Source organism: Chionomys nivalis, chromosome 22 (genome assembly GCF_950005125.1).
Source record: "Chionomys nivalis chromosome 22, mChiNiv1.1, whole genome shotgun sequence".
Classification (NCBI taxonomy): Eukaryota; Metazoa; Chordata; class Mammalia; order Rodentia; family Cricetidae; genus Chionomys; species Chionomys nivalis.
Genome location: NC_080107.1, coordinates 4,390,086 through 4,402,124, shown reverse-complemented (window position 1 = coordinate 4,402,124; position 12,039 = coordinate 4,390,086). Strand labels below are relative to the sequence as shown.

At 39.1% G+C, this 12,039-nt stretch overlaps 1 protein-coding gene across 7 annotated transcripts in view; it reads right to left on the bottom strand.

Annotated features, from left to right (window-relative positions):
* Nucleotides 1-12,039, bottom strand: part of Pde1a (phosphodiesterase 1A) — a 234,381-nt gene that overhangs the window by 34,472 nt on the left and 187,870 nt on the right. For all 7 annotated transcript variants that reach the window (XM_057754705.1, XM_057754704.1, XM_057754706.1 and 4 more), the window contains one exon: nucleotides 6,208-6,308. In XM_057754705.1, the coding sequence (XP_057610688.1) occupies nucleotides 6,208-6,308 (101 nt within the window). The remainder of the gene's footprint in view (nucleotides 1-6,207; nucleotides 6,309-12,039) is intronic.

Genomic DNA, 12,039 nt, shown 5'->3' with positions numbered 1-12,039 from the left:
TGCAAGCTGAGGGTTGTAGGCTGAGATAACCCTTTTCTTTCCCAAGCTGTTTCTGATCATAGTGTTTTAGCACTGTTATAGAAGGCCTACTAAGACACCGTGGTAAGAAACTGTGTTGCACAAAATGGACTGTCTTTGGCTTTTTGATGGATCAAGTTCTAGTCACAACCTGGCCCTCACTTGTTACTGAATGTTTCCTGATGAGCAGATAAGAAGAAAACAAAGAACCAATGTTGTCACTAAAACAATACAACAAGATGGGTAACTGTGTAAGATGATTTGCTTCCCTGAGTAACCATTTGCTATGTAGACCATAGAAGCATGTTGTCTGCATTATGAAGACACAGTATTTTTAAAAGAAGAAACAAAAAAAATCTGACACCCCTTGTAAGCAGTGTATTCAAGAGCATTATCTAATAGTCTGTCAGATAAAGCAAGCCTTTTGTTTTGTTAAGTAGGCATAAGTGAACTGTTCTATCAGCTACTATATCAAATCACATGCTTTTATGCATCCTGCATTGTCATAAGCTGAAACTGTGGTGTGTGTGTGTGTGGTGTGTGTGTGTGTGGTGTGTGTGTGTGTGTGCATCTTACTAACGTTATATAACTTCTAGCAATCTCACAACCAAAACTCACTTAACTATCAATGATAGTTCAACACAAAGGAAGGACACATGTAATCTGCATTTAAGGGATAATTGAATGAATATTAACTGAACAAAATACCACATGTATTTCCAGAAGTTTGCTGATTATAGGAAAAACTATGATTTTCCAATAATCTCAGTTATATCACGTGGACCCTGATATATCTATAGCAGGATTTTTAAGGTTACTATATAATGTGACAATGAGTATCACTTCCTCTCTGAGAAACAAGCAAAAGTGTGTTTTTGAACCAGATTTAGCATAGCAAAATATGTTTGGCTTCTATCATAAATCCAAAAAGCTCGCTGAGAGTACAGCATGGTCTTAATATTTGATGGTCTTTTACTGCTAAGAAAAGAACAAGACTCTAAGCAACATGTCGTATCCATGGTAACATGTCGCTTAGCATTTGCTATTCACAAAGGGAAAATTAATTCCATTTATTTACACTTTTAAGGATTTTGTGCGTTATAATAGCTTTACGGAACTCAAATCAGCCTTGCCCTGTGTTTTAAATCATTCTCAGACATTTTGTTTATATGGTAAATGTCTCCATATTAGAAAAGCCCTCCAAATCCAAATAGCATGAACGCTATAAAGCAAAACAGAATTAATGTTATTGGTGACATTTGACCTTGTTTCTCTTTTGGCAAGGAGAAGGTAATACCATGAACTTAAAATGTTATACTGTTGCATAATTTTGTCATTGAAATAATGTTTTACTAGAACTTTCAAGTTCATGTAGAATGACATCATTAAATAATTGATACTGGTAGACAATTTATTAAGAAAAGCAGTAAAACAGAAGACTATGCTCATCTTTACTATTTGCTATAAATGAGTAAAACCCTAATGCCTTCTGTCATCATCCCTTTCCTTCTCCCTTCCCTACATGGCCTCCTTCTCTCCCTCACCTAATTCCTTTGCTTCCTCCTCCTCCTCTAAACCCAATACTTAAGTGAGATAGACTTCTTCACCCTGCTGTGGATGATGAGTGGAAAGGAAGCTACATGGGATGTCCTGATGCAGCACAGGAGAAACCAGCTTGGTCTTCACTGCTCCGATCAGGAAGGGCAAGTGTTGTTCTCTGGATACAGGGCACTTGCTTCCTTCACCAACCACTGGAACTGTTTGCCTATGCAAAGCCCAGCTCCATAAGGACCTCTCTCTATAGAACCGCTCCTTGTTATGGATTCTGCGGGTACAGAACGTCCTCAAAAAGCAACCTTGATACGGACGCTCTTCTTCTCCTTTGACTCATGACAGAATAAAAGGAAAGGTGTTCTTGTGTTGCAAAAGAAGTTAATAACATGCCTGCTTTATAACCAGATTCCAAGGTTCTTTTCCCCTGTTTCTACATCATTCTTGGGAACATGAGTCCAAGGATAGATATAATGTCGTCATCAGATTTTCACTGAGTTTCCACTTCTTCTGTTCATCAATTTCCATTCTACTTGGGCCAACCCTTTGTGTGTCCCTTGTGCTAGTCACAGACTGATTCTGCCCCTCTTCTCAACTTCTCAATCTCAGTATTTCCATCCACCGCCTGTGTGTATTTTCCTATGTCGCTTCGTCCCAGTGACCTTAGTTTTCTCAATATATCATGGAATGTAAACCAGAGGATCTGTAAGTTGAACTTCAGTCATCTTAGGCAGTCATTATGTTTTACAATGCCTAATGTTGTAATAAACTGTGCCTATTCCCCAATAATGCCTTATATCTGAAATATTAATTGTTAAAATATTTTTGTTAAAAGCCTAAATGAACCAATCACATAAAAACTAGCATATTTATGTCATGGCAGCTCTGTTTATAAGTGCTAAAATTTAGCAGGCCAAAATTCTTCTGGTCCCACCATAATTGGTGGGACCATACAGTACAATATTATTCAGATATCAAGATTGAAAATGAGTTATCAAGACACCAGAAAGCATGGAGGGACTTTTAACATATGTTGCTCAGTGGGACAAAAACAAGCCTAGGGTACATACTGTCTACTTTTAACATGACATGACATTTTGGAAAAGGCAAAACTAGCCCAATCTTTAAAAGATATGTGTTCCCAATGGTAAAACAAGAAGAGAAATAAGCAAAGAAGAAGGGATGCTCAAATCACCAAAACTACAGTGGGGTACATTAAACACTTATGAAAATCCATAGAAATTATAATCAAAAAAAGTCTGAACCCTAAAATAAAGTAAGAGCTTAAATTAGTAGCATATTAATATCAGCTTATTAAGCATAATTAGAGCTTCATAACAAGGCAAGGCATCTGCTTTGGTTCTGATTGCCAGGCAAATCTATAGGGCAGCTGAGCTAAGCGTCCAGAAGCTTTGTGACCCATGATCAGCTTTTCTATACATCTAAAATTGTTCTAAGAAATGGTTTATCAAAGCAAAACAAGCAAACCAAAATAACCACATGTGATCACGTGGAAAGAGGGATACTGGGGAATGGATAGGGTTAAGGTGGACGTGGGTCAAAGTATTTGGGGAAAGTAAGGGAAGAAGGGTCAGGTAAAACTATATATGAAAAGGTCATATAGAAAGTTGATACTTAATGAACTAATTGGAAATAAAATAGAATTTGAATGGAGGTACCGCTATGGGTACATAAAGCTGCTTCCAGACGTTATGTTATTAAATGAAATTCAAGCAGAGAGTACCTTCAAAAGAGGTGTAAACAGGGAGTTTTATACAATCCCCTACCCCACCCCCCCAAAAATCAGGCAATTACCTCCACTGTTGGTTTCCCACCAGAACTAGATGGTAAGAATGTATTGCTTAAGTAAGACATCATGCACTCTAGTCTCAGACACAGAATTAAAGTCAGAGCTGGCTGGGCTGCTTCCTCACTAGAAGGATAGCCTTCATAGTGCCAGAGGATGCCATGCTTGTTGCTGGAGGACTCTTACCAGTGGTCTCTCTCTTTTATTGATCCTGTAGACACATTACCAATCAGATATGCAAGATGTGCTCATTGGTGTAATATGGCTTGTGTTTTATGGAGATAATAAACTGCTTCCTGATTGGATTTGTGGTCCACTGTCTCATGGAAATTCATGTTTAGTACTATAAACCTGATCAAAAGTCCAGGACTGAGTAGGGAAGCTACTAGCATAGCTTTTGCATAAGGAGCACAATAGGCCCGTTAGCTTGCCTTCTAAAAAAGTAACACAAATATAAAACCCAGAGACAGATATTGGGGGTCATCTTGAAGATCAGAAAAGCAAAAACAGCCAAGCCACTAGAGAGAGAGCTCTTACCTCTTTGAAATCTTTGGATTTAAAGACAGGGAGTTCCTGTCTCATCCTGCCTTACATTCTTCTCTAGTGCTTGGATTAAAGGCAAGCACTACCACTGCCTGACCTGCGTGACTGACTAGTGTACCTACTTTTCACTAACCTTCAGGCAAGCCTTATTTATTAAAATAAAAAAGAAATATCACTAAATAAACAACTTTGTTCCTGACCATAGGTTAGTGTTGCTGTCATCCTTGGTAATAAAGGCTTTTATGCAGTGGGTTTTGGTTCCCGCAGAGATACACAACAGATCACAGCTATGAGAGTAACCATTGACTACTCATCCACAGAGGGACCAGGTATATCACAACCATAAGTGGAACACCTATATCACCCTCATAGGTGATGATATCAGAGAATCTCATCCAGAAGAAGGAATAGAGGGAATATAAGAACTGGAAGCAAAGGAGTGGTGAGCTAAACTGTCCTCTGGGCATCATATGACCATTGCATGTTAAATATTCAGCGCTGTGACAGCCTGCACAAGAGTCTCACAAGACTGGGCCTGTCGATACCTTAACACCATGTCATGGGAGAGGCTCATTGGGCCCCACTTCTGCCTATGGCTTTATGCACAGTTAGTGTTTGATAGAATAGGGAGAGATATTTTACTCAGATGTACTCATTGGTAAAGTCCACACTCCTCTAAACAACTCTTCAATCAAGTTCCTGCATGAAGTGTACTGAAACTCATTGGGTCACAAACATGTACACAAAAGGAGATAAAGTCGAAGTGGTGCTTAATGGGAGGAGCAAAGACATTGAGAAGGGTGGGAGGCACATAAGAAAAGGGACAAATTCAGTTAAAAGCGTTATATGCATTTATGAAGCTACCATAATGAAAATCATTATTATCCACGATTAACATATGCCGATAAAGCATTTTTTATTTGTCTGCTTTTGTTATGTTTTGTTTCAATACATGGTTTCTCTGTGTAGCCCTGGCTGCCTCGGAACTCACTCTGTAGACCAGGCTAGCCTTGAACTCAGAGGTCCTCTTGCCATTGGTCCTGAGGGCCAGTGCTAGGATTAAAGGCCTGCACCACCACCACCTGGTGCCAATAAAGCATAAAAAACAAGACTTAGCATTCTCTCAGCAGAGAAGTTCTATAGTTTCCCAGAGAGATGCAGGTGGTATTTCCTCATTAAGCAATCATGGCTGATTAAACACAGAAATGTTAGGATTTCACAGATAGAAAGTGAGTTGCATCCTGATTTGTCCTGAACTAAAGTCTACCTCTCGGGCATTGATATCTTTGTTTAACCATAAAGAGTTTAGGGTACCTTCCTTTTATAGATTGAGCTCTGCACTTCAAACCCGCTGGATTCATATGTTGAAGCTGTGCTCCCAGGTGTGGCTGTATTTGATCCAGATGGACATAAATGAGGTAAAATGATGCTATGAAAGTGGGAGACCAAGTTCGGATGAACGGTGCCCTCATATGAGGAGAAAGGAGCACCAGACGAGCATATGCAGAGAGAAAAGACACAAGGGGGTTGCTGTCCACAAGCCAGGGGTGGGGGCGGGGACCTAGAAGAAAACAAGCCACTGACACCTTAATCTTCGACTTCCAGCCTCCAGAACTGTAAGAAAGGAATTGTTCGTTGCTTAAACCATCCATTTGGTATTTATTATAGGAACTTTAGGAGGATATTACGATACATGTCCACTCTAGTACTTTGGTTTGAGTAAGTGTCATTATAACCATCATTAAAGCATCTTATTTTTCAATTTTATTGAGCACTTCACGCTGCCCTGGAATGAGATTTCTTCACTCTCCTGATTTCTTAAGAAACAAACTTGTCTACCCTCTAATCTACAATTACATAAGCCAGTGCCTGAGACAATCCATTATGTGAGGTGTCTCGGTGGATAAAATCTGACATATGTGACTGCTCAGGCTAAGCCTTGGCAGAGAGAACTCATCTGATAGACACCTATGTATTTTAACCTGTTAAATCCTCAGGCAAAACGGGTGGGTTTTCAAAAACAGCAGCAGATTGATTGAAGTTGTCAAGTCTTAAGAATTATTGCTAAAAGTCATTAAACCCATTCTTAGTAAAAATCTACTTGTTCTAAACATCTTTTAAGAATAAATAAAACACATAAAATAAATGAATTGGCATATATTCATAGTTCATGGCAATGGGTTTTATAAAGACAGGTAGGTAGTTGGACCATGGCCACCTTCTATGCCCTCTTTTTTTGAGAAAAAATAAATTTGAACTTGTTGAAATTAAGACTTCATGGCACTTACCGCGTCTGAATGTGGAAGTTGTTTGTTGTTCCCGTGTGCTCAAAATCATGAATGGCAGCTGCAAAAACCATGGCTAAAATTTCCAGTTCCGTGAGCCAGTGCTAGCAAAAGAAGGAGACATGCCGTCACGCTCAACATCCTTACCGTCGTTTCTTCTTATGGGAAAGTCTTCAGTGTGCTCAGAGTGCCCAATCATACAAAATAATGCTAGCTTTCATATGTTTTCCATTTCCACTCAATTAGCTATGAATAATGAATGCTTCTGGAAACCAATGATCATTTTGTGCTTCATAAGCTCAAAATCTAAAATTCAAAATATGATCGCCCTTGCTTCTTAAAAAGGGAGCCATTTTTCCACCATCTGAAAAGTTGACTCCAAAAGGATTTTAAAATAACAACTTTACCAGTTTGGGATATATGACATAAATTATAATATAGTCATATTTTAATGTAGAGCTCACCTTCACTAAAATGTATATTTAGATAACCATTTAAAAACCCATGAAAACAAATTTCCATTTAAAATTGGAAGAGCTTCTTCTTTCCAAGAGAGAAACTGATATTTATTTTTAGTTTTAAAGATGTGGAAAAGTTCCTAAGAATTTCCCAAATTTTGTATTCATAGCACATATATAACCATGCAGGGAAACTTGATAATAACAAAGAAAAGAATAACTATTTTCATGTAAAACCCAGGTCCACCTTTTTCATATACATTAACCTTTCTTTTATCAGCTGTCTGGTACTATGCCTACTACTATAGCTTATATAATAATTCAATGTATTGTTCATCACTCACATTCTGTATAGCACACACAATCACATATGACAATTAAATATAAATAAAACATAATAGAATTTAATTTACTGCCCCTTTGCAGTAGGTGTATTTCACACGTTCATTGATCATACTGGGCAAGTGATTTCCTACAGACCAGTTAAGACACTGAACAAGACTATCAGCAAATGTTCTTTTGGACAGTCCTGCAAGAAGATAGGACTTGCATTAGGAAAAGGGGTTCTAAAGTGAGATATTTGCTCTTGGATATCTTTCATGCCCATGAAACATATAACTTACCCTACACATCTGAACATGCACATAAACATACATCACGTACATTGACACACACACACACATGTATGCTGCATTTGACGGTCTGATAAAATGAGGTTGAGAAGAGGATGAAGACTATGAAACCAACTGATGGTCTACTTGGATTAAAATGATGAAGCTGGATTTCCTATAAAAGTCAGGCAGGCGCCACTGAAGCCAGGGAGTCAGCAACGGTGGGCTCTCAGAGCTCACTGAGCTGTGTTCCCCTCACAGAACCGACTTCAGAATTTGGCGCATGCCAGGTAAAAATGCCTACAATGTAGAAGCTCATCAGTTTTGCATAAGAGGGAGGTGGTGGGAGCAGTGGAAGAGAGCACATGATAGTTCTGTGTGAGTCTCTCTTTGTCAACGGGAACGTGAGATGTTTACCGTCTGAGCCACAGATTCCGTTAAAATGGAATGAACAGGTCTTCCTCTGTGGGCTTCCAAAGTTGGGTAAATTCATGGGCTGTTCCTATCAAAGCTTTGTCCAATAGCCAAATACAGAGCAAGTGGCATTTTACTACAGTTAGGACTTTATACTGCAAAGCTTTAAATCTGGAAGATGACAACCGGGATGCCGTGATGACTGCATTTGAAATACGGAAGCCCTGCCTGCAGGCGAGGCCTCTCAGAACCTAAGGGACTTGGTATAACTAGGTGTTTTGTTCATGTAAAAACTCATTTGAGAGCCATTAAAAGGAAGAAAATGACCTTATTAATAGCCTGTGTTACAGACCGAGCAGGGACTGAGCCTCCAGCATTCCCGCTAAGACCATAGAGGTAGACACAATGAAGTGAGTAGAAATGAAATTAAAACAGTTGTGACCCCAGAGATTCATTGTTTTGTTAAAGAAACATGTTTGTGAGAGAAAAGAAACCTATCATCTTCAAGTAACTCTTGATTGTATATTTATAGATTTAACTGGTTGGGGAGAAAAAGCAACACCCAATATCTACTTTGATAATATCAGATATAAGTCTGCGAAGTAAATTTAGAGATGGAATTTAATCATAGAATAGCTCATAATTATTTTAAATTATTATCTTCCTAGCTATAAAAATTGATTTTAAATGTATTTCCTGGTTTTCTCTTAATCGCTGCTTGCCACAAAGAGACGTTTCTCCATGAACTGTATTTAATTATTACTGTGCTATGGCCTTACTGAGCATGTTTATAGGAGAAATTAATTTGGGAATGTAGACATTTTCACATTCAATTGAAAAATATCTAATATCTTTTCTGTCTTAGTAAAAGAATTGTGCAGTGGCTGCCGGCTCCTGCATGGTTGATTCACTTATGGCTGGTGGTGAATGTGTTTATAGCTAAGGAAACATTTACATTTGTAGATTCCTAAAATAACTCTTGGGGACATACGAAATCAGATCATATTGTGTTTCCCATCAACAGAACAGAACTGACCAAAACTGGGGTTCTGCTGGTTCCTGGTGGGTAGAAATCCAAGGTTAAAATGATGAGCCACGAGCAATGTAGATTCTGAATTTCCTCTAAGCTGCCGATGGCACGTGACCTAGAGGGCTCAGGTCAACATCTTCTCAAGTGGGCAGTGCTCTGGCTGTATCAGAAGGAAGTATTGACCATCCTAAGCGCTTACACACCAGTGACAGACGGCATGGAGCTAGCACTGTTGTTAAATGGGCCCTTGAGACGATTCCATTATTTTTATGCTTGTCCTATGTTCCTCTCAGTAGATAAATTATGTTAGCAGATAGCAAAGCTCAGTCCTATGGAACCGGATCAGCATGACGGAGGTTAAGCAGAGACAAGAATTGGGATTTAAAAAAAAAAATTGAATTTTCTTTTTTCTGTGGTTCACGGTAACTTTCATGATTCAAGATATCTGCCCATGTTCCAAGCTTTCCAAAGCAGAACTGATTATCTTGCGTGGATATCTAAATGGGTAAAAGCTAATAGAACTCCAAGGCTGTGTTCATATTTGAATTGCTGTGTATGTATGTACATGTGTGTGATAAAGCATGTGTTCAGGTCGGCAAGAATTTCAGATCAGAAATTGGTTCTTAAGAGTGCTTTAAAGGGATATAATAACTATTTTAGCCTAAAGTGTTGGGATTGGGCACTTTTTGTCTCCATCTTTTTTTAAATAAACATGACTAATTTGCAATAATTTAACACAGAAAGGTATTTATTACATTATGAAAGCTAATAAGCCTTGTATTAACAGCTGTTTATTTCAGGTACTACACAAGGTGCTTTATAACGAAACTGAATGGCTCTTCTTTAGCAGCCTGTGACTGTCAGTATTATTAACTCTGTTTTAGTGACAAGGACACCAAACCAGAGAGCTAGCATATTACAAGTGGCAGATAATGTTTTCAATGCTGGTGGCCACCTCCTCCCTTTGAAACAGTATTGTCAGGGAAGCCATTACCACAGAACATGGATTTCCTGCCACATTTTCGGTAGATTGATCAGAGAAGAATGGAGTCATCCCAAAGTGTAGAAGTTGGTGTCTGGGCAGTCAGTGGGATGCAAATTCCAGAGGAAAGATCGTGAGTCACTGGAGATCATCAGAGAGAATGAATGAGACCAGCCACCAAGTGTGAAAATGCTCTGGGCAAAGCCCTAGAATGACCTTGTATTTAAAGGGACAGTTGGAGGCAGCTTGGCATCCCTCCATAGAGCTGGCTCTTTAGCAAGTGGACTTTCTGTAATTCTCTGTCCCTGTGGCACAGGTTACAAGTTAATCGAGGGACAAAGGAGAGAGAAGGAGGCACAGCAGCTATGCCAGCATCAGTCTCTGCTTCTCTCCACGCTGTCCGGACCCAGGACTTCCCTCTGATCATAAAACCCAGGAAGCTTCATCACAATCCCTTTTAGGCTTGGCTCCTCAGCACACCTTGCAAGTGACAGATGCATTAGTCACCTGACAGCGCTGGCCTGGAGCTGGAGTGTTCTCTAATGTCACTCTGATAGGACCATCTCAAAATAGCAGGGAATCAACTCAATGCTAAAAGGAGTGAGTGACCCAGTGTTTTCCATATCAAATTTTAAGGGTGAAAGAAAGACTCAAAAAGATACAGCTGGTATTTTTGTGATGCATTTTTGTTTTAAAGACAGAAATGTTCATCTGTATGAAAATTAGCATTCACCTAGCACCGGAAGAAAGCTTATTAAAACGACTTTCCCAAAACTGTCAAGGTAACAGTGTGCTGTCATTTTGACAAAATTCTCAACACATTCACAAATTCATTTCACCTGCAGAAATTTTATTCCATTGTAAAATTCATTCTCTCTTTTGCTTTAATTAAATGAATTTTCTGGATTTTACTTGAGACTAAATTAGGTTTACCAGTAGACTAATTTTGTAATGGTCCAACTAACTGATATTTTGCTGAAGAAAGGATTGAAATTGGAAGCCAGGTGACATGCCAATGTTGTTAAAAGAAGTTACATTCACATTTGTGGCTTTCTCTCGAGTGACTCTGACCTGCACTAATGGCTTCATTTTCTTGGTCTCCTGCAAGAAAGCAGGATGTGGGATCAGATTTCCCAGGCTACAGGAGAATAGGAAAGGACGCGAGATGCACTCAGCACATCTTCCCTGTACGTCTGCAGGTAAAGTCACACGACGGATTTCAATTTCTCTGCTTGCCCACTAATGTGATAGCTCACATCTTTTCAGTGTAACCTTTGGACTTGAAATTCTCAGGATAAAAGAGGAGATGCTTATTGCAGTCCTTGTAGTAAACAAAAGAAAATAACAAAAATGTGTTTGCACTGTAAAAATATTGTAAGATAATGAAATTCTGCCTGCCACATTGCTCACTTTTCCAATTTGCTTCACAGCAAAGAAGTGATGGAATTAGAGGGACAGAGGCATCGCATCTTCACTCCCGCTTCAGAAACCCAACCACTTTCCACTTTAGAATGTGGTTTAAATGAGTTTTCTTCTCTGTTGTTTTCAGTTAACTTTTTAGGTCAGGAGAGAGGGGATGTCAGACGTTTGAAAGAAAAGTCAGCTCACTGTTGGAGTTAGGGCAGAGGCATTAAAAATCAAAAGGCAAGCGAAGAACCCTAAATCAGTGTATACCACAGAAGGACACTTACTACTCAGGAGGCCCTGTGTCTGTGCTGACAGACTAAAGTCAAGAGGAGAACCCTAAGTCTATGAACCCTAAGTCAGTGGACACCACAGGACACTTACCGCTCAGGAGCCCTTGTATCCATGATGATAAGGCCTTGTATACTAAAGCAAGTAAAAGCATAGCATTCCAGAAAGAACTGAGACAATGCTGCCTCATTAAAACAAAAGGTTTTGGGGAAACTTAGGTGCTGCATAGGGACACAAAAATAATTCTTTTAAAACAGTTTTTTGAAGTGACTGCTTTGTCATAGAGTGGGTATTTCTCCAGTGTAGTGAAAATTGAAGATGTCCTTTAAGATGTCCCCTAAGTCCCCAACTGAGCCTCCAGCCACCAGTCATATCAACAACCAGTCTCAAGGGTGACATCCTAGCCTACAAGACAGGAACACCCTCAGATGTCTCCAGCCATTGTTGCTAGCAGGCCGCAGTCAGCCAGTAGTAATAATCAAGCCACTGTGGGAAAACAGTTTCAAAATCTATTTTCAAATTTTAAAAAGTACAAACAAAAAAGAATGCTCTACAGTTCAAATTTTAGAAAACTAATACAGTAAATATATTTTAATTGACCTTTAAGCGTGTTTTCTTCTACAGAATTAAAGTATTTTCTGAAAA